General features: G+C 30.3%; 1 protein-coding gene across 1 annotated transcript in view; it reads left to right on the forward strand.

The window, feature by feature from the left end:
- FSTL5 (follistatin like 5) overlaps positions 1-22032 on the forward strand; it is an 824806-nt gene that overhangs the window by 697180 nt on the left and 105594 nt on the right. The window contains exon 11 of the mRNA XM_081304788.1: positions 12303-12421. Coding sequence (XP_081160914.1) covers positions 12303-12421 — 119 coding nt within the window. The remainder of the gene's footprint in view (positions 1-12302; positions 12422-22032) is intronic.

Genomic DNA, 22032 nt, shown 5'->3' on the forward strand with positions numbered 1-22032 from the left:
CATTTTGGTAATTTATTATTGTTTTATTGAATTAATTAGGCTTCTAGTCCCAACTTATTAGTTTACTAAGAGTGTCTATATTGTACTTAGTAACATTCAACACACTTTATCAGATGACGTTTTTGTTTATTCAAATTATATTGATGATTCTCATTTTCCATCCTAATATGACAGGTTGAATTGACTTCTTAATTATGTTTCTACCAAATTATTTTCTTTTATTTCAGAATATTTCTGAAATTTGATAATATCTTGAAACATTCTGCCTTAATTTTATTTACAATTTTGGTCATTGTAACATTGTCTTATAGTTCCTTTTCCTCTTCTACTATTATCAGGTATTAGCATCTATTTTGTGAACTTAATTAATATCAATGTTTTTATCTTGAATTATATTCTAATAATATTAAATGTAATTGGAGTTATAAGATTTTTGAAAAATCAATAAATATTTATGACAAAAATTGAGACTTTCAGAGAATATCATAAGGAAATTATTTTTAAAAATATTTCAATCCTTACTAGGGTTAATTTTATTAACTTTTCTTCTTTATATTGTGCTTGGGAACTTCCATTTCCTTGAAGTTTTTTATGATATCCTGATTTTAACAAACTTACTAGTAAAAAATTCTGAATTATTTTTAAATAATCATAACTATAGTTCTTTCTTTCTCTCTCTTTCCCTCTCTCCTAATCCTCCTTCTGTTCCTTCTCATTCTCCACCCACCTCCCCACCATCTATTTTGCTTTATAAGCAAACTAAGTCTATGCATTATCCTTTATCTGAAACCCTTTGGGACAGCATCTTGAGTTCCTCTTTTTGTTATGTTTTATATAAAGTGTGGTTGTATTTATTATTTAAAATATTCAACTTATTAATGAATTTAACATGTGTATTTTCTTTCTTGTTGTCTGAAATTACCTAAAAAAATTCTGATTATAGGAATATACCTATAGAATAAAGAGGTACTTTGATTTTGTAGTTTACTTTGTGGCCACACTTAAAAATTTCCAGGAAAAATTGAATACACTTTTTGTGTCATAAACATTTATTATAAATCTGATAATTCTATCTTAATAATTATAAAATGTTTGTCTTTCATTCTCTTTTTTGTTCAAATACTAACAGTGATGTGATAAGGAGTCAGGCTGTGATTTGTGAATTTCATATCTAGTCCTTAGAGTTTTTACCATATATTTTAATAACATGCTTTTAGATTATGTAATTTTGAATTTAATGTGCAGTGCCTTGAATTTTACCTTATCTGATATTAGTATCACAAGCTCTCTATATTTGGTATTTTCTTATTAATGATTGTCTATACTAAAAATCTCTCTGAGCCCTAATGTTCTTAATTATTATTTTTTTTGTCGGGAAGGGGGGATACCAGGAATTGAACTCAGGAACCACTAAGCCATATTTTGTATTTTATTTAGAAACAGGGTCTCACTGAATTGCATAACACCTCACTTTTGCTGAGTCCAGCGTTGAACTCACAATCCTCTTGCCTCAGCCTCCTGAGCCACTGGGAATACAGGCCTGCACCAAGGCTCTCAGCTGTCCTTAATATTTTAAAATAACTGCGTTTTGTCATAGCACTAGGATTTTGTGCATGTCTTTTCCTATATCTGTAAATCTAATCCTTACAATCTTCATTTAATACATTCTCACTCATCTTTCAATCTTTATCTTAAAATTTATCATTAAGGAAGTTCCCCACAGTTTCATCTATGTCTAACCTATACTACAAAATGATTCATGTTTTTTGTATTCTGCTTTTCTATAACACATTAATATGGAAAATTTTCAATTTTTCTGTCATGATTTGAATACCTTTTATCTCCACAACTAGGAAATAAGCTCTGTCAGCACATAGAGGGAGGTCCATCGTAACCTATGGATTGTTAGCACTGATTATTAATGCCTAACACATGCTAGATAATCAATGCTTACTAAGTAAATGGGTAGAAATATCAGGAAACTGCCTACTTAACTTTATCTATAAGTGAAAACACGAAGACTAATATTGGTTCAATTTTTGTTGAGACTATAGAGTAAATTTTAATTATTTTTTTATTGTGCTCAAATTCTGTAGCCTCATCTTCTATCAATTTTTCTCTCTAATATACAAGATTACTTGATACTCTCTGAATATGTCATGATGTCTCTCATGGTATGCCTTGCACATGTTTCTTGTGTGTAGAATACCATCTGTATGTCTTTATGCCCCACAACTTCCTGCAAACTTGGGTAACATTTCCTGGCTTGAGCATCCTGGCCAAGGTGCAACCATTCTTGCACTACCCAACTTCTGTGCCTTGGGGATGACTGTTCTATTTATCTTTACTAGAATATATGTCTGTAATTATTTCCATGATTCTGTTCCCTCCCAGGTCTATAGTCTCTCCTTCAGAATAAGATCTGTCTTTTATTTTATTATTTCAATATATTTAATTGGCAATAAGAGCTAGCATATGTTCAAAGTATACAACATAATTGATATATGTATATACATGTAATACCACAATCAAATGAAATTAATATATTCATCACCACCCATGTGATCACCAGAACTTGTTCATCTTAAAACTGAAAACTTTAAGTGTTTTCATATTTTTTTTCAATCACGTGGTATGCAACAATAACAACACTGCAAAGAATGCTGAAGGAATATGCACATCATTTATGAATGTTTTAATTAATATTATGAAGGAGTTGGAAACACTGAAAAAAAAGCACAAAAAAATGTTCACATTTAATGATCTATTTTTTTAGGGAAACACAGCAGGTGCTAAAAACTTCATGACTTAGACCTTAAGCCTCAACTAAGGAGTGCTAGACTAGAAACCTTCTTGGCTTTGATGAATACAATCATGTGTTTAGTTAAAAATAAATAATATGGACAGAATATTCAGGGAATAATTAGATGTGGATAATTTTTCCACTAGTGACCCTTTATTCATTTATATTATTTTACTTTGAAAGTATAGGTTTTGTTTTATTTTTATTTTTTTTAAATTGACATTTCCTTGAGAATACTTTCAATTGGTATTTTTTATTTCTGTTTGAATAGTTTAACTCTCTACTGATATAATCCTGCTATAATATTTAATAAACCTATTTGTCTAGAGATAATTCATTATCTCTGCATTGAATAAGAAAAATATTTTAGACATATTTTCATTCTATGTGGTGTAAATTTGTGAATACTTATAGCTACATTCTGTGTTCCAAATTCTGTATTTACAAGAATTATTATTCTTCAGGCATATTTAGGTAGGAATATTCCATATGATAATTATTTAGCATTTTAAAAATTACAAACTTTTCTATCAGCAACTGAATTGTCAACTAAATAGTTTTAATGATCAAAGCTTGTTCTAAGATGCATTTTAATAAAATATTATGTTTTTTCAATAATGCCTGAAATTATCTTTGTATATTAGCAAAATCTTTATTCTAAAGAAAAATTGATTATTTAAAGGAATGCACAGAGAACATTAATAGTGGACTAGGAACATTTTGTTATTGTTGTTTTGTTAGTTTAAATTAGTTTGTAAAATTTACTGTCACTATTATTACCTATATGTTCTATCCTAGAAACTTTGTCCTCTTTTATGTTTATTTATGTAACATGTGAACAAAAATATCTTTATTCATTTTTCTTTCTCTTTCTTTTTAACATGCTGCAGTAGCTAACATATTATGGAGAGAAGAAGGTATTAAATTCCACTATTTATAATATGGTTGTAACTATTTTGCTTGATTTTCATTATGTTTGGTGATTATCATTCATTTTGATAATTAGCATATTATTTTTGCTTTGATTTAATTAATTGATTTGATTACATTTCAATATCTTGTGTAAAATTGCTAACATTATATTTTTTCACTTTGTATCTCCTTGATTAATATTGGTATGTAACCAGAAAATTACACTATAATATATTGAAATGATTTTAAGAGTATAAATTTCAGTCAAAGAACCACAAACAATTACAATTAACATAACTTGCATAATAAACCTTGATTAAGTGAGAATAAGAATAATTATAAATTTCATTGCCTTAGCAAGGGAATATAATAAATTATATAAGAAAATGGGTTGCAAGCTTGCAGGACCTCAATTCAAATGTCTTTGCCACTGCAGAACATAGAAAAAGTGGACAGCCTTTTTAAGTCACAATCTTCTTATCTCAAAAATAAGAATAGTTGTTGTTGGTTCCTTAAACATAGTCAGCACTTAATAAATGGTGTTCGCAAGCATTTACAGTGACCATTGCTCTTTTTTTTTTTAACCAGTTAGTAAAAAATTCTGAAAGAATGTGTTTGTCCATGTACTTGAATTAAATTTTTAGGAGAAAAATGTCTTTGAGCCATAATTTCACTCCTCTTAAATAACAGCATGAACTGTCTTCACAATCCACTCTACAGACACTTCCTCTTCCCCAGTTATAGCTTCTAGAAGAAACGAAATTTGCTGCTCCTGTGAGAACCAGTCTAATCAGACTAAAATAATTCTGGAATGTTGCCATCCACTTCTTTTCTCAATGATGAGATATTCCACCTATTTTCCCTGCTTAATATTTGTTGCTCCTTAGGTCTTTTGTTGAAATTCCTTTAAAACTGACTTAATAAAGAGGTTCTAGTGTAACTCCATGGTATCCTTCTATTTCACTTGGATATCTCACATTTCAGTGCTCACAATTCATTTGTTATTGAAACCTGTATCAACATATCTTTTGATATACTATTTTCCTTCTTGAGATCAAATAAATATCTCTATATATTGTCTGCCTTCTTGAGATGAAATAAATATTTCTCTGGGCATTTAAAAAATTCATTCCATTTCATCATTGTAATAGAAGATATAACATCTAAGGAGTCTGTGGTTGAGTCCCTCAGATATGGCTCTAATGGCTTATTGTTGGGAAAAACTGGATGAATAATTTTGCCTGAGCCAGATCCTCTACCACAATGCTTGAAATACAATTGGTACTCTTCTTGCAAATCTGTGATAGGTGAATCAACTTAAGGTATTCGAAACAAATATGGTCATTACATTTTGAATTTGCATCATAAATGTCATGAACATTATTACTTTATAATAATCTTAGTGCATAATAACAATTTAGTAATATTCTTCAAGCCACTCTCAAAATTAAATAAGGCCTTCAGATTGAGTAAAAACACACTGAGATTTATTGTATGAAACCAATTTTATTAAAACATTTTTTCTAGTATGTTTTGGAGATATAAATTCTCAGTAATTAGTCTCCATCAATTGTTCATACTCTCACTCTTAATGATTTTCTTTGACACAATAGATGATTGGGAAAAATATCTATTTAGATACTTTTCAGATAATTTTAAGAAACATAAGAAATGACTCTGGGAAAATTTAACTTTTTAAAAAAATTTATGTGTGATCATTGTCATATATATTATTGTTCCTTAAACAAGATTTTAAAAAATAGATCCCAGAAAACTATATTTTTTATTTTGATTCATAGACATCTGTAAATTATTCTTTACTATGCCACAATTATTGGAAAGGCATTGCAGTTAGAATAATGATTAAATGTAATAACACCATTACATGTAATGCTAACCAGAGATGACAGATGAGTTTAAAGAATCATTGAATCTTGACAGTGTATATTAAAAAGCAAATTTCTATCACCATTTTTGAAAATTAGAATAATAACTAATATTTGTATTTTGCATAATAATTTTATATATATTATAATATTATTTGTTATTATTCTATTTTTCTGAGATCCAATTTTATTATCATTCTAGAATTGTTTGATTTGGTTATGTTTGCATCTTTATTATGGCTAAATCAATGTATCCTAGAGAACATCAACTGAAGAATTTCAGACACTTTAAGGTCAATAATAGTGAAAATGACAATACTTTGCATACTTTCATTTTATGCATTGGTGTTAAAGCTATATAATCTTAGGCTAATAATTATATGATAGATTTTTTTAACATAAGCCTTAGATTCTAGCTTAACTAAGAGTAATCTAAAAAAATTTCCCCAATTTTAGAATGCATTATCTACCACTTCAAGTTGGAATAATGTCCTCTATTTTTCTGTGTTCTGGTTTCAGTTATTTTCTACTCATCATTATAGCTTATAAGAATGTTGAAAGGCAATGTTAAAAGAAGAAATATCTCACTCATTTGTGAACAATATTTTAAAGTATCAATTAAATGTTATCTAAAAACTTTGGAAATTCAAGCATATATAAGATCCAATATTGGCTCCCAAGAAACGTTAAATCTACTGGTTTAAAGCTCAAATCATTCTTTTTTTTTAATTTGAATTTTATTAACATTTGATTTTCTTGAAGTTGATTATCTCCTCCTTACTGCCAGTCATTTCACTCGATTTTTAAAATGCACATCATTAATTTTATTCAATAATATATTTATCATAATCAAAAAGAATAAATATTATTCAACAAAATATTTCTTAATATTTATTTAATAAGCAAGTAGTTTGGATGTGTACTATTAAATCTAAGAATAATAAGTGCTTTGTACAGCATAGGCACTGGATTAAAGTAAAACATTTTATTCACTGAAAGCCTTATCTTATATACTTACTTAAAGATTGGTTTTAGGTAATATTGTTTAACCCAATTTACCTAATACTCAGAAAAACCACTTCCTGGATTACTAGTGCCTGTAAAAAAGGATGGCACAATTCTTTCCAAGAAACTTTGTAGTAAGGATGAAAGAGTAAGCAAGTCATGAGTATATGTGTTTATTGGGGATCAAACTCAGGCTCCATCCATAAGCAAGTTTTATTTCAGTTGAACATACCATAAAGACCTTTTTGAAATTCATTGATATAATTTTATTGTGTATATGAAAATGTTATAGCTTCAAAGATAAGGTACAAACAATAGGAACATTTATTCACTAAAAAATCTATCTCTGCTGAGTTATTTAAGGTGATAATGCAATGATGTCCATCTATTCTTGTTACTCTTTAAGCTTTAAAATGGAATTTCTTCAGTATTTCTTTTTTTTTTTTTTAAAAAAAAGGTAAAGCATTCTTTTATTTTAACCTCTATTTTATTTATTTACTTTTAAGTGGTGCTGAGGATCGAATCCAGTGCTTCATACGTGCTAGGACCACTGAGCCACAACCCCAGCCCCTTCTTCTCTATTTCAATAAAGCATATAAGTTAAGGGTGACAGGAAAGTCAAACGATAATAGCACCAAGAAAAGATTTTGTGCAATATGAAAACTAGTAAAATACCTTTGATTCCCAAATCACAACATCATAGAATTGTCACTTGCTATTGACAGTTATATAAATGCTAAAGCAATGATAATTTAATTCAGAGGAAGAAAAATGTCACCACAAACTCTTTTCTGTGAGTAAATAATATATTGAAAAGGTCAGGCGAACGTCGGAGGAAAAGACCACCAAGAGACTGTCTCATGCAACAGCAAAGGGTTTATTGGGGGTCCAGCATGCTGGGGCTCAGAGCTCACTTCAGAGGAGCAGTGAACAAAGAGCCCCGGGAACAACTTAAGCAGAGCTTATATACATTCTTTGGAAAGGGCAAGGACTTTACATACATCATAGCATCCCTTAGCAAATCATCACATACCTCGGGAAAATCAAATAACAACTCTAAAACATGATTAGCACCTTCACTGGCGGGATCAGGTCAGGTGGGGGTGATTGGTCAATGCTAAGAAGGGGTATACATTCAAACTGATTGGTTTAATACTTGAGGTGTATACGTGCTGGACTGCACGGTTTCGGGTTGTTCTCGTTGAGCAACTAGGTGATCAAGGGAGATTTGGACACACATCTAATGGGCAGTTCCGGGAATTGTTTTACTGCCACATGAATTTCAGGTTCCGAATGCAACTTAAAAACTTTTCAGGACAAACCTTATCCTTTACATTTCAATTTCTTTTTTATCCTTTCAATATGTATCTACCAGTCAGAAAGAAACCAAATTTTATCATTGAATAATCATTATCATTATATGGTCTGTATGCTATGTATAATAAAAGGTACAATTACCTTACCACAGTATACCATTGTTTTTGAACAGATTCCCATTTCCAAAGGATTTAGATAGGAATGTGCATTACATCCATTTTTTTTTTCCCCTCAGTCCAATTCATGCATTTAAAAGTGCAGTATTGATTAGAAAATCCTCTGGGAAATACTTCTTTCTTATAAGACTTCAAATAATTCTTGCTTATGTCTTTTCTCTGTATACAAAAATAAAAGCAAAAAGAAAGTTCACTAGGAACAAATAAATTATGGATTACTTTCTAGAGTCTCTATATTCCATTACATTAACAATCGACCTGGAAAAGACAAAGTATATGTGTCTTGGATAGGGTGAAAAACAAAAACCAGCTGTCATGTATTCCCAATCTTGTGGAACTAGAATGACAGAAGATTTCACTAAATTTGTTAATGTTTGTAATTTACTGCAACAAAACTAATTAATGAAGAGAGAGTTTTAGTTAAAATTGACATCATTATCAATACTTGAGATCCAGGACTGGGTAAAAACTTTAAATATTATTGAGAACTAAAGAGGTTTTGTTTATGTGGGCTCTATCTCTATCAGTATTCAGATATTAGAAATTAAAGCAGAATTTTTAAAAATTGGTAAAATTTTAAGAATATGCATAGGATCTGAGAGTTGTAACTCTATGACCAAACATATGCTTAGCATGTGCAAGGGCCAGGGATTGATCCTCAGCACCAAAAAAAAAAAAAAAAAAAAAAAGTATAAAATAAAACCATAATAAAACAATTACATGTCACCATAAATCATACTTTATATTTTAAAATACACATTTTCAACAAAATAGCAAATTCATATTGTTTTACATTTTTCAAATTTTCAAAAAATTTTAATGGAAGATGCTAGATTCTGTGTTTCTTTCTGCATTTGTTAGAGAATTAGACAAAAAATGCAAATAATTTTTGGTATTATTATAAATATAGTTTTGACTTGACAGACTCCTGAAGGAATCAAATCTAGAAAATGTTTTACCAGAAAAACAACAAAAATTTTAACAGATCGCGCTGGAGTTGTGGCTCAGTGATTGAGTGCTTGCCTCACATGCAGGGGGCACTGAGTTTGATCCTAAACACCACATAAACAAATCAAATAAAAATATTTTTTAAAAAATTTTAACAGATCATGGATACTAGGAAAACAGGGCTTAAAATAAGATATCACAGAAAATGGAAATTTAGCATGGAAAACTGAAATTTATCAAGCAAGTGATCATATAGACTAATTAACACTCCCATGTTAAAAAAAAAAAAAATTAAGTGCTTATTCTATGATTTGCCTCTGATCTGTCTGAATGAGAAGAAGGAAATTTATCTTCTTTGCCACATTCTCTTATCCTTTCCCTTCATAAAAAATATTGAAACTGAGTAGTTAACATGAATATACACAAATACATTATTGTACTGTTTACACATGAAACTAATGAATGCACAAATGAAAATTCACATGAACCTTTAATTTCTAACATCTCTATCAGGTATTTTACATTACTGTCTCCTAAGTATATTTTTAACAAATTTACAAAACGATAATGTTGTAGCAGCAAATTTAAAAAAGAAGCACATCTGATTCCTATGTTCAGATAATAAAATCTGCTGCTAAAATCTAAATAATATTTTTGAGGAACAAAGTAAGCCTTAGGAAAAACAAACGGCCTAATAGTTCCTCTCTTGGGTGAGGAGGGGAGAAATCCACAGAAAGCTCTAAAAGCAGAGATAGATCATGATGTCGCAAGTAGTATGATTAATACATTGGTATTTATTATATTATTTATTATATTATTATAACCAATATATATAGTATTTGTCATTATTTTTTTAATAAACACCCAGAGTTATATTTCTACTAAAACAATCAAATAAAAAAACAAGAACTCAGCCTTGCATAATGTATTTATATTTCATCTTCAATTTGTAATCTGGTATTTTATACTTTATAAAAATGCTTTATGGATTTCATACATTTAAAAGCAAGGAAGTGGACTTTAAGATATAAAAGAATGATTTGAGTGGATTAAGTGGTTTTTAAAGGAAAATATAACTCAGAAATTTCATTGGTGCAATGAATCACAGTGGAATCCCAATGATTCTGTTGTGCACAAATTGTAATAAAAGTAAATAGTATGCTAAAAGTATCCAGAGGGCTGGAGGGAAATATATCCAGAAACTTTGCAAGCAATCTGGACTCCATAGTTCTTAATTTCAAACATACTCAAATTCATGATTGTAGGGAAGAATTTTATAAGATCTAAGAGCAGGTAGTCATGTTCATTCAAAACTAGGAAGAGCTTTGTGATAAATATCAACCATAGTAGGTAACTGACCCAGTTGAAAATCAGACACCATGTAACAACTTTCTTATCTTCGTAAGTTTCAACCAGAAAATTCAGGGCCCAGTAATGTTAAATTGATAGTTATTGATATATAGGACATATTAATCTAATGTTAATGTTCAAAATGCAGATTTTGCTGATACAAATCAAAATTTTTGACATAAACACTGATAGTATTTGTTATGTTTTATCCTTTAGGAATGGAATTTACATTTCTTTATGCACAACTATACTTATAAATTACAGCTGATAAGTACTAAGTTTTATTTTACAAATAATATGACTTGAATTTAGTTCTTGCCACTTCTGCTACTGTCCAGGAATATTCTATCTTAATGCAGTGCTCTCTGGAAACATAAAGCATAATTAACTGATAAAGACTGCATTATTGAAATACGAGTACTGTGAATTATTTATAAAACAATAAAATGTGTCAAACAATCTGAAGCTATTTAAAATGCATATATATTACTAGATCAAAATAATGTCATATTCTATACAAAAATATATACACACTTTATGAATCTGAATATGCTATAATTAAGTTTGAGTACATTTCTCTGAATCATAAGAATAGATACACATGGCTAGATGGTAGAAATCTGTGAGTTTTGTATTTACTATGAGCCTATTTAGAAGATTAAATATGACTTAAGTTCAATAAACAAATATTTGCACAAATCAATAAGCTTTTATTGTGATCCTCCATGGATTTATGCCTGAGGTAAACTTAGTGGTGGTCTTATAGGTCGTCTCAACTGAAAATAAATAATAATTATGCAGGGGATATTTATTTGTATTTAAATAAATTATCTTTCTCCCTACAGATCTTTTTACCATTTAAGCATTTTAAGCAACAATTGTTTGTCTTTCCAAGTTATCAAGATTTCAATATTATCCTCAATCTTTCAAAGAGCATGCACTATCATGAAATTATGTAAGATATAATTAGGCTGAATAAATTTGATTGAACTAATCAGTACAACTGGAGAAAGAAGCTATGCAGTCTAGGATCAGAAAAGGAAGACTACATGGGCTCAGAGCTGAGCACATTGAAACAGAGCCAAAGCAGAGAAAAACAATAAAACAGGTGTGCATGAATATGCGGAAGCTCTCTAGGCTCAGTCCTTGGTTAATCCCAACTACACTGCAGGTGTCAATCTTGTAGCCCCCTTCCCCCACTAGGTATGGAAAAATTCTGAGATGCCACACAGCTAGTTATATAGTGGGGAAAAAATTAAAAATATGATTTAAATCATTACACTGAGATTCTTCTAGGACTTAATATCAATTCATTCTAATTACAGAAATAGAACCTCAAAATTGCCAGTATAAAACTAATATGTGAATACCTATATAGGATTATTTTGACAAAAAATAGTTTTGGAAAATATATATTCTCTGAAATAATCAAATACACTTAGTATTTTGTCCCTAAAAATCTTTATGTTAATTAAACTCACACAAAGAATGAGGTTTAATTTACCCCAGTGAACTCTAATAAAAATAAGAGAATAACACTGATTCTTCAGTGATTATTTTTACCCCCTAATCAACACCTACATTAAGCGAGTTTGGTATCCAACAGAATGTATGTGTCAAAGAGTTTATAATTCCATTTATAGTTCTTTTAAAATGCATGAATCATTTATCGAATTATATTTTTAAAATCACTGAATTGCAGAACAGGAAGAATAAAGCAGAATGTCTGCATAATATCACAAAGTGGTTCTAGCATACAGTGAAAGTCCTATGTGGATTGCTTTATTAATGTTACACAACTTGACAAATTGATCTCCTGTTAGAAATATGAGGGACACTGAATTTTTGTTGTAAAGGTTTCTGATAATTTTATTTTGAACTTTTGAATGTGTTTTTGTTCTTAAGGTCTGGGAATTGGGAACATGTTCTATGTTTTTTATGAAGATGGAATCAAAGTGATACAACCCATAGAATGTGAATTTCAAAGGCACATTAAGCCTAGTGAAAAGCTCCTTGGATTTCAGGCAAGTATCTAAAACATTCCTTTGCAGTTTTATGTAGCAATTTTTTTAGGTAGAATTATGTTTTGAAAATACAATGAAACTTATACATATGTGAAACTTGTGTTAGAAGGAAAATATTAGATCTGTGATATTGACTGTTGCTCTGTGAATATTTGTATCTGAAAAGAAAAATAAAACAACATATTGTATACTCATAAATACTTGTTTGTAATTACAATGAAGGTGATAAAAGCGAAATTTCAAGAATAAACAACATGAAATAACTTCCCCTAACTTCTGTTTTTAAGATGATTATTATTTTAATATAATGAAGGAAAGTGGCATGTGAATAATTTGTGGGAAGTCAGATTATATTATATGCTTTATGAATGTTGATTTTTTTTCATTATATTCATGGGGTCTCAATGAATGGGAAAATTTAGATTAAGTTAGAGGATATCAAATCCTATATTGATTTACTTATATCTCATTTTTACCATAGAAATTTTAATATGCAAAATTGGGTATTATTTATATTAGGAACATTCTGTTATTTTTATAAGTAATTTTTTTCATTGTAGTGGCTATATATATGTGTGTGTGTGTGTGTATATATATATATATATATATATATTCAGATAAATTTTTGTATATGCTACAATATGGAATACTAAAATTGTTCATGCTATGTATGTGTTCCTACACAAGTGCTATAAACACTCAGAATGAGATTAGCTATAAGGAACCTTATCAAGAAATCCTCTCCCGAGAGTCATATTTAAAATTGACATGGCCATGGCATGTGAGTAAAAATATATGTTTGTTCATAGATTAAATTAATAGATAGATTTACTGTTTTTGTTATTTTATCTTCTCAAGTACAGAAGCATTTTAAAATACTCATATAACTTTCTTTTATATTCCTCATAATCCTAAATTCATTTTTAATAAGGTATCTTTATGTGCATATATATGAATAATAAACACATGAATAAAAATATACATTTCTGCTTCTCAAAAAGTAAATAATTTATTTAATATTACATTCATAGTTCTTTAAAAAATGCCTGGATGAGAGTTCTAGGTGAACATGCAGATACAGGAAGAATCATATCAAAATGATTATTTAAAATCAGACAATAATTTCTTTTATAGCAGTGTTCCTCTCTGATTCTGATTAGAATCAGTAGTTTCATAGCTCACTGACAGATTTCTTATGTTATTTAAAATTTCATTTATGAATACTAATAAGATAATGTGTTACTCCTTATCATGTAACTGTGACCTCATGAATCTGATTTGCAAATTTGGAGAGAATGTTTTTCCTTCCTTTGTGTGTGCTATTCCAGTGTATTATGACTCCATATCATGTATTTTGGCAGCTTTTGCATTGCTGTGACCAAAATATTAACAAGAACAACTTAGCAGAGGAAAAGTCTATTTTAGCTCACTATTTCAGAGGTCTCAGTCCATAGATGGCTGACTCTATCACTAGGGGTTCAAAGTCAGGCAGAACACCATGGCTAAACCCAAAAACAGAATATAATCCCCAAAGGCAACCCCCTCTACTTCCTCCAGCCAAATCCTACATGACTATATTTACTAGCCAGTTAACTCATCAGTGGATTAATCCATCAATTAAGTTATGCCTTTCATAATGTAATTATATCCCTTCTGAAGGTTTTTATTTATCTCAGAAATTAGCTTTGGGGTGACACCTCATATCTAAACTATAACATTATGTAATGCAATTCTTAAAAAATGTTTTTTTTTTCCATAATATTTTTGATGACTCTGGATGAGATAATTTAAACATTAGGAATCTAAACTTGAAAAACAAGCTAAAATTTGATGTGTTAGTTTTTTCACATGTCTGATGCAAAGGAATGTGAGCTTTATTTACTTGAATTTCTGTTCCCTTGAAGACTTAATGAGATATCATTCTGAAACAGTAAAACAGAAAAATTATCCATATTTATTCATTTCAATGTATACAGACAATTCTGAATATGGTAACAATTAATTATTTAAATCAAAGCAAAATATGTAAGCAGGAAAAACAAATATATATATATATATATATATATATATATATATATATATATATATATATATATTGTACATATGAAGACCTATATACAAAAAGTTTTATATGATTTTCTATAAAATTAAAAATTAAAGAGAAGCTGGGCATGGTGGCACATGCCTGTAATCCCAGCAGCTCAGAAGGCTGAGGCAGGAGGATCCCAATTTCAAAGACAGCCTCAACTACTTAGCGAGGTTCTGTCTCAATAAAAAGAAAAAAAATGGTGGAGTGTGTTACCGCTGTGGCTCCATGGTTAAGTTCCTCTGGGTTCAATCCCAGATAACAACCCCCCCAAAACAAAACAAAACAAAACAAAACTGAAGAAGAGATTAAAATGATGACAAATTTAGCTTATTTCTTCCCATCAGAGAACTCTTATTCAATGTACAAATTAATAGTGACAAAGCAGTGACAAATTTCTCATTACTACAAACTACGTTACTACATCAGCCAAGTCGTAGCTCTTGGAAATCTAGAGTCCAAACTGCACAGGTCAGAGTAGGATGATAAAAACATGAATGAATGTAGCCTTCAGGTTAAAGTTTGTAGATCAGTCTAAAAACTCAAGCAGAAATTCTGTGTTGAAGCCTTGAGGGAGATTCCCCATTTTTGCTCTTTGGAGACCCATATTCACTATGGAGGGTCACCTGTTTCACTTGAAACTAACTGGTGTTAAATATTAACCACCTCCACAAGCACCTTCACAATAAGAGCTAGAAGTATATTACCAAACAATTGGGTATTATGACCTAGGCAAGTGGATATACATAACCCACCATTACCTCTCCTCTCTTGCATTCAAGGACTAGGTTTAATTCATGTTTGTGTTCCTAACAAGTTCAGTACAATGCCTTAGACATGACAAATGGTCAAGAAACATTGGTTAAAATGACTTTAATAAGTATTCTCTTGCGTATGATCTTTCCTACTCATTTTCTTAAGCATTCTCTAAGTTTAAAGATGTAGACGTATACATCTAATTTCTTACCCATGATAATATTTTATCTTACTTTACAATTCTCACAAAACCATTGTCTTCTGTGTTAGTGTAGATGTTTCATAGAATACTTCATCATTGAATTGTTTCAGGATAAATTAACCTCAGGGGTTTATTAATTCAGAATCACATGGTCAAATGGTCCTTTGTGGATATACTGTAGAAGACAATTTCTAGTATAGGAATAAAGCTAGTTTATCTGATTGTAGAAAATAAATCTCTTGAGTACAAGTAGGGAAAATGAGTTTTTTTTGGAATCATTTTCCCCACAAGAAAAGGATTAAACATGGATATAATATTTTTTATATTTACTTCAACATTAAGGGAATTGTAGCACTATTCCCATTATAACTTGTTGATAAGTAAATTTTAGATAAAAGGTGTCATATTTAGAATATAGGATCTTTCGGCAAACCTCTCAGAAGATGCTAATGGTTTGCTCTAAATAAAAATTCAATTTTGGTGCAAGGTCAGATAACATTAGGTTTCAGCTTTTGAGAGTGAGTTGGTGAGGATTCATAAACAAGCTTTCAGATATTCCTTCACTTTCCCCCCTTTTTTGTTCTGTGGTTTTACTAGATAGGATTCTTGCTGTATTTATCTTAGCTGTATATAGGATTTCATCTTGTTGCCTAGAGTATGAACTTCAAGCAAATAGAATTCTATGTCAGACTCATGGATTCAGAACTCAAACTGAAATGAGTTTGGAAAAAGATGTTTAAAATTACAAGGTCAACAATGACAATCTTTTCCAATATTGCCTACTTTTTCACTCTTTTGGTTTTCAACTATGGTGTCATCCTTATCTGTCACTCTCTTATTGTTTAATGGTCTTTAAATTCAGTCACCATCTATGTTTATAGAACTGGCTTATTATAGATCTAAATGCTCTTCTTCACAAACACCATGGTGTTATGCATTCTTAATGTCCTAGAAGAGCTTTAAAGAAAACCACCCCTGTCTTATTGTACATAGGTTCTATATTATAGAACTTAAAGGTTCTATTCCCAGTTTTTTTGTTTGTTTGTTTGTTTGTGTTTGGTACTGAGGATTGAACTCAGGGGTGCTAAACCAGTAAGCCACATCCCCAACTCTTTTTATATTTTATTTAGAGACAGGGTCTCACTGAGTTGCTTGAGGCCTAGCTAAATTGCTGAGGCTGACTTTGAACTCACAATCCTCCTGCCTCATCCTCCCAAGCCACTGGGATTACAGGAGTGTGCTACCACACCCAGCCTATTCCTAGTTTTAATGCTAATTAGAATGATATCAAAGAGTATCATTTGAATTCACTATCCTTATTACAAGAAGTCTGATATGAATCTCCAAAATGTTTCTATTCTGGTTTAAGAATACCTGCATTTGAAAATTAGTACTTTATTAGTATGAGATTTGTATATAGGAATATGCTGTCCACAGTGTCCAAAATATTTAGATATTAAAAAATGGAGACTGAAATTAGAAATGGGGAATGTGGTAGTCCACATCATTTTCTATGAGGGTGTTCCCTCCTTACCTGGAGGAACACAGCCTTGGGAGCATGTGTGAATTCCCTTAGTAATACTTCCAATTACCTCTTTCCTTCATTCTGTTTCTAATCCAATTATTACTTTTCCAAACTTGGTCCACAAAAATACTTGTTAAAACACTAACCCTTTCTCACAATGTGGACAATTCCTTTCCCCATGAATCAGTGAGCAACTTTTTCATTCAACATGCCAGAAAGGTAATCAAAATGTTTCCCCACTTAGTCTTTTTTCTGTGGGTCTCTATTCAAACATGGCTTAACTTAGAAAGAATTATAGAATGATAAAAATTTAAGCTTTGTCCCTTTGTGGTTACAATCATATCCTATGAAGAGTTTCCTAAGGAGAGTAATGTAAACTGCTTATAAATATTCCTTAGAAGATTATTCTGTAGATTTCAAAAGAAATAAGTTTATGAAATTAGTCATTGAATTCCTAGATTTAAAAAGGTCTTTTAATGTTTTATTTAAAATCACACTGTTTTACAATTCTCACTTTGCGTTTCTATCAGACTTCAGTATATTAGCTAAGTATTAGGAGGCGCAACCATGGCAAAGCTTATAAAGTGTGCAACAGCATCCAATGGAGTAATACAGCATTATTAAGGAAGTCCAGAGACATTATCTAAAACAGTATATTAAATCCTTTTCGGAGATTTGTGCCAAATACCAGATAATGTGACAAGAATCATGTGTGTCTCAGATAATCTGTGGCCAATATTTACAAACATTTTTATATGAGTAATAAGCACCCACTTATACACATAAAAAGGTAACTTCCACATACTTTAGAAAGAAATGTAGTTAAGGTTACTAGAATTTTTCAAGAATTACTCTTTAAGGGTAAATTGAAGAGTTTTAACTGATAGAAGCACCATCAATTACAGATATCGTTAATCCTAAAAAAATTGTACTTGAGATTTACAAAGTGACACAAATTTATCTTATTATATGTGACTTAAACTGTAGTATTCCAAAGTATATTTTGTATTCACAAAAAAGTATCTAATATTTTTATAGTAATATATTTATGGCAAAAAGAAAATGAAAGAACTTATGATAATAAATAGTTGTTTCTTCTGTCATGCCTGCCTAAGCCAGTTTCATTCCATGCAATCAAGTTTATCTCTTTAAATAATTTGCTTTGCCGTGATATATCTTGAATTATCAAAATTGAATATTTTCTATTGGTGTTACTGTGGGAAAGCTGATGTTTGTTTACATATTTCTAATTTTTCTTTTTTTTATATTATGTTTAACTTTAATTTCAAAGTTTTTGTGGGATATGTTTATTATTTTAATGATTACTTGACCCTATAGTCCTTATATTTTTTCAGAATTTTAATTTCTCTATAATTTTTTGAACACTTGTTTGATTCCTCGTTTACTTTTTAGATCATGAAAATAGTTCTGAAAATTTAATGGTGAAGGCATTTGTTTATTTAATTCTTTTCTGTATTTCATATAGGTCACCAATATTAATTTTAATTATTTAGGAGGTAGAAAGGAGAGGAAATCATGGTTCCATAAATTATCAGCTTTTAGAGGAAATATTATACATTATTTAGCAAATTAATGGAAACGTCAATAGTTGTTTAGGTCTTACCCATCAATATAATGAACTACAGTAAATAATTATTTCTAAATTTTAGAAAACAACAGAATTCTAGCAGCTACCAATGTTTATACAGTTGCACACATACAAGTCAGCACACAATTATATCATAATTTAACACACATAAAATTTATGTTTCTGGCTATATTTTAAAATAAATATTTCATATTGAATAACTCATAAAGGTAATATGGAGTCATTTTTAATGGGATCTCTGGTAGTTTCCTTCTGCAGTAGTTTAATTATTTTATTTAAATTTATTTTAAAATTATTATATATAAAAACTTGTACATATTTATGAGATGTCATGTTTTGATATATATATGCATTGTATAATGTTGTAATCAATTTAAACAAATATACTCAAATATTTATCAGCTATTTATTGTAAAATCATTACAAATCCTCAAGCTTTTTTTTTTTTTTTTTTTTTTTTAAAGAGAGAGTGAGAGAGGAAGGAGAGAGAGAGAGAGAATTTTTAATATTTATTTTTTAGTTCTCGGCGGACACAACATCTTTGTTGGTATGTGGTGCTGAGGATCGAACCTGGGCCGCACGCATGGCAGGCGAGCGCGCTACCGCTGAGCCACATCCCCAGCCCCAATCCTCAAGCTTTTTGAAATGTGCTATACATTATCATCATCTAGAATCCCCCTATTTTGCACACTGGAGAGTCTCACTCCTGATTGTAATTTAGTACTTAATCTGCCTTTCCCCACCTTTCTTTCCCCTCTCTCTGATAACTACCATTGAACTCTCAACTTCTCTGAGATCAATATTTTTATATTTCCTGCATGAGTGATATCGTGTGCTATGTGTCTCTTTGTACTTAGCTTATTTCATTTAACATAATGATCTCCAATTCCACCTCTGTTGTAAATGATGGGATTTCCTCCTAATTTGTGGCTGAATAATATTCCATTGTGTATGTGTACATTTCTTTTTTCATTCACTCATGAATTTCTTAGATGAGGTTTGTTTACTTGTTAATCCACAGATCTTTGTTGGGAGTTGTTCCTGTCAGGCTTTGTGATAGGTAGGTCCTAAGGAGGGAAAAAAGACAAGAATGCAGCAAATCTATAAATCATAAATTCACTCATATGTGAAAGCTCCTTTTATAGACATAGGTACAATGGGGCACAAAGGAGAGAATAATACTGCATTTCCTCTAACTTAAATACCTTTCCCAAGATCAGCTGAGTTGCCTTAAAGACATAAGTGTAGATTTACACATGACTGCCTGTGAAGCATTCTATTTTAAATCTCATCTGTACAGATTTAAAGAAAATGTAATGTGAGATGCATATGGAGAAGCACAACTACTGGCAGTATCACTGAGTTGCCTGAAAATACCACCACAGTGTTTCTGTGGCAACTGGATCTCTGTGCTGGCTCTCTCCAAAGTGTAATTCCTTACATTATGAAAAAAGACAGCAGCAATTGGTCCTTTTTCACTTCTATTTTAATTATGAAAAATTTGCTCTTTATGTAGGAACAGAGGAGAATGGCATACCATGTTAAAGATCCTATATCTAGTGTCATTTTCATTAGAAAATAGTTAATCTTTAATTTGTAACTTTCAAACTACAGGTATTTACTAGCATAATTTCACAAAAATTTATACTACATTGGATAGCTCATATGTGAAATTATTTGACAAATTAAAAGATAGTAGTACATAGCATCATTCTGATTTTATAATCTGTGTACATTTTTTAAGGATTTGAGTTCAACTAAGTCACAAGATCAGTTTTAGTTAATTTTCTTTTAATCTTGTTTTCATATCCTTATTCTAAGGGATTTTCCTGAAATGGATGATGTAGCTGGACATTATTTGTCAGGTAAAAAGTGAGAAAGAAAAATAAATTCTTTAGAAAATGTATAATAGGTATATAATTTTACTGGGGGTGGACAAAGAAAATGTAACTTTTATCTCAGAGTTTCCACCTAAAAAGAAGGTAGGAGCAGATCAACATTTTTCTATTAAAATAATACTTATTTCTAAAGATTTAAAAAATGCTATATCTTTTCTCATGATTCCTCTCTGACAAAAATGTAGAAAATACACTTGTATATAGATTATCTAATATCCTTTCACAATATAACTAAACAAAATCAAATGTTTATTTTTAATAGCAACTAACCATTAAATAATATAAATTATGTTAAAATTATTATCAAAGAATGTTACTTTGTTTATAAACTACCAGTGGCTTCATTTATAAACTAAAAGTGATAAAAGTACTTTAAACTTAGTGTCTTTAAAAATGGTTAAAAGTGAAGATATCTATTACTGTTAAATTATTTAATGTAGTATTGTAAAGTCAATTTTTTTAATAAAATAAAACATTATATCCAGTGTGTTTATGAATAGCTCAGCCTAGATTACATACACATACATCCACACCATTCACATGTTACTACAAAGCTATGAGAAATATGGAAATCTAGACCTAAAAAGTCTTATCCAATACAAAAGAACTCCTGTTTTATTTGCCTTGATTTGTGACAAACTGAATAAATGTTCATCCAGAACTATTATTTAAACTATATTGTTTTTGATAAAGTACTTTTTTCTAAGTATTCAATTATTCACCTTTTTATTTATACCATGGACTTAGGCTGTAACACCTTTTGGGAGATAGATAGATAGATAGATAGATAGATAGATAGATAGAGATATATATTTCCATATATATAAATATGTAAGAAAAATTGAGAGAAAAAAATATCTAGCAAAGAAAGCTTATTCAGTGTTTCTCAAATTCTTTGTGGGAAAGGATTACATTGTTTTGGGCTCAATCTACTTTTTTTTTTTTTTTTTTTTTTTTTTAAACTAGTAGTTAGTTTTTACCATATGAAATCCTTCAGTTAAACTTCACAATGATACCCCTGGTTAGAGTTGTACTTTCTCACATGTTTAAGTTTGAACATTAGAAAAGCACGCTGAGGCAAGCATATAAAGCCGGGTTTATTTAAAAAGGGGTAACAGACTACTCTGGTAAGGGAGAAGGGGGCCATAGCTGGTATCATGGTATCCCAAGAAGGGAGGTGTTCTGCCCTTTTAATATGTCCTAGGATTCCTTTGTTCTCCTGCCTTTTCCCCCTTATCTTTCTCCTTCCTGTGTTTGTGACTAGGCATTTGACTAGGCTTAGGAAATGCTGGGAGGGATGGCCAAAAGGTGGGAAACTGGTGGGCTGAAGGAGGAAGGGCAGGATGCAGCAGTCAAGGACACATGAATTAACAACCTTATAGCTTCCTGTAGGGAGGAGCAATTCCTGGGACAGATTATTTTAACAAGGGTTTGGAGCATGAGGAGGTTCTTGGAGTAGGGCTCTAAAGGAATTAACATTTCAATCCCTCAAGGGATAGTCTCCAACTTTCTGGGACTCACTCAAAATTGGCCTT

The sequence above is a fragment of the Spermophilus citellus genome (genome assembly GCF_964194105.1).
Source record: "Spermophilus citellus genome assembly, chromosome: 8".
Classification (NCBI taxonomy): Eukaryota; Metazoa; Chordata; class Mammalia; order Rodentia; family Sciuridae; genus Spermophilus; species Spermophilus citellus.